Genomic DNA, 727 nt, shown 5'->3' on the forward strand with positions numbered 1-727 from the left:
TAACCCACTGGATCTGGGTGACAAGACATCATGAAAAAAATTGACTGAGGGCAGAAACACACAAAAAATTTTACATTATACAGCAAAAACTATTCTTTTCCACTGGACTATTACCTGACTGGTGCTGGCTACATACACCAACCCTTGTTGTGAGGGAGAACTTGATGTCTCTGTGGTCACTGGAACTGCTAAAACCAAGGGAGTCAGATGCAGTACACTTTCGTTAGATTGTACCTGGGTGTTAAACCAAAAAAAAATTATAAACACATGATAAAAATACAAGATACCATATCTTAAATAATAAGTAAATGATACTAAAACATAAAAAAGGTCTTAGCAATGACTTTTCAATATGTTGTGATACCTTGGAGGAACTCTGCATGCAAATCCCTAGGGCAGCATCCAGTGCTAGTATAATTTACATCTTTCACCATTCCCAATATTTGAGAAAACCTATCCTCAAACTCTCAGAAATCATCTAATGATGAAATACAATTGGCACTGTAACTGACTAAACCTAAATCATGGCAAGCTGATTTCCCAATATCAAAATGTATATTGTACAACAGCTCTCAACTTTTGCAGTCTGGTGACAGTAAAAAAATATTCTATTATTATTTAAGTAGATTGTTATTATATTTCCTTGAAAGTGTATAATGCATGGCAAATTACCCAATAAGAAAGCTAAAACGCTTTAACCCACTGAAGACAGGCATCCCAGGTGGGA

At 35.5% G+C, this 727-nt stretch overlaps 1 protein-coding gene across 1 annotated transcript in view; it reads right to left on the reverse strand.

The window, feature by feature from the left end:
- The window catches only part of LOC119590792 (zinc finger protein 664-like), a gene marked incomplete in the record, with an annotated part of 13,353 nt that overhangs the window by 392 nt on the left and 12,234 nt on the right, over positions 1–727 (reverse strand). The window contains 1 exon segment of the mRNA XM_037939505.1: positions 115–234. Coding sequence (XP_037795433.1) covers positions 115–234 — 120 coding nt within the window.

The sequence above is a fragment of the Penaeus monodon genome, chromosome 27, assembly GCF_015228065.2.
Source record: "Penaeus monodon isolate SGIC_2016 chromosome 27, NSTDA_Pmon_1, whole genome shotgun sequence".
Classification (NCBI taxonomy): Eukaryota; Metazoa; Arthropoda; class Malacostraca; order Decapoda; family Penaeidae; genus Penaeus; species Penaeus monodon.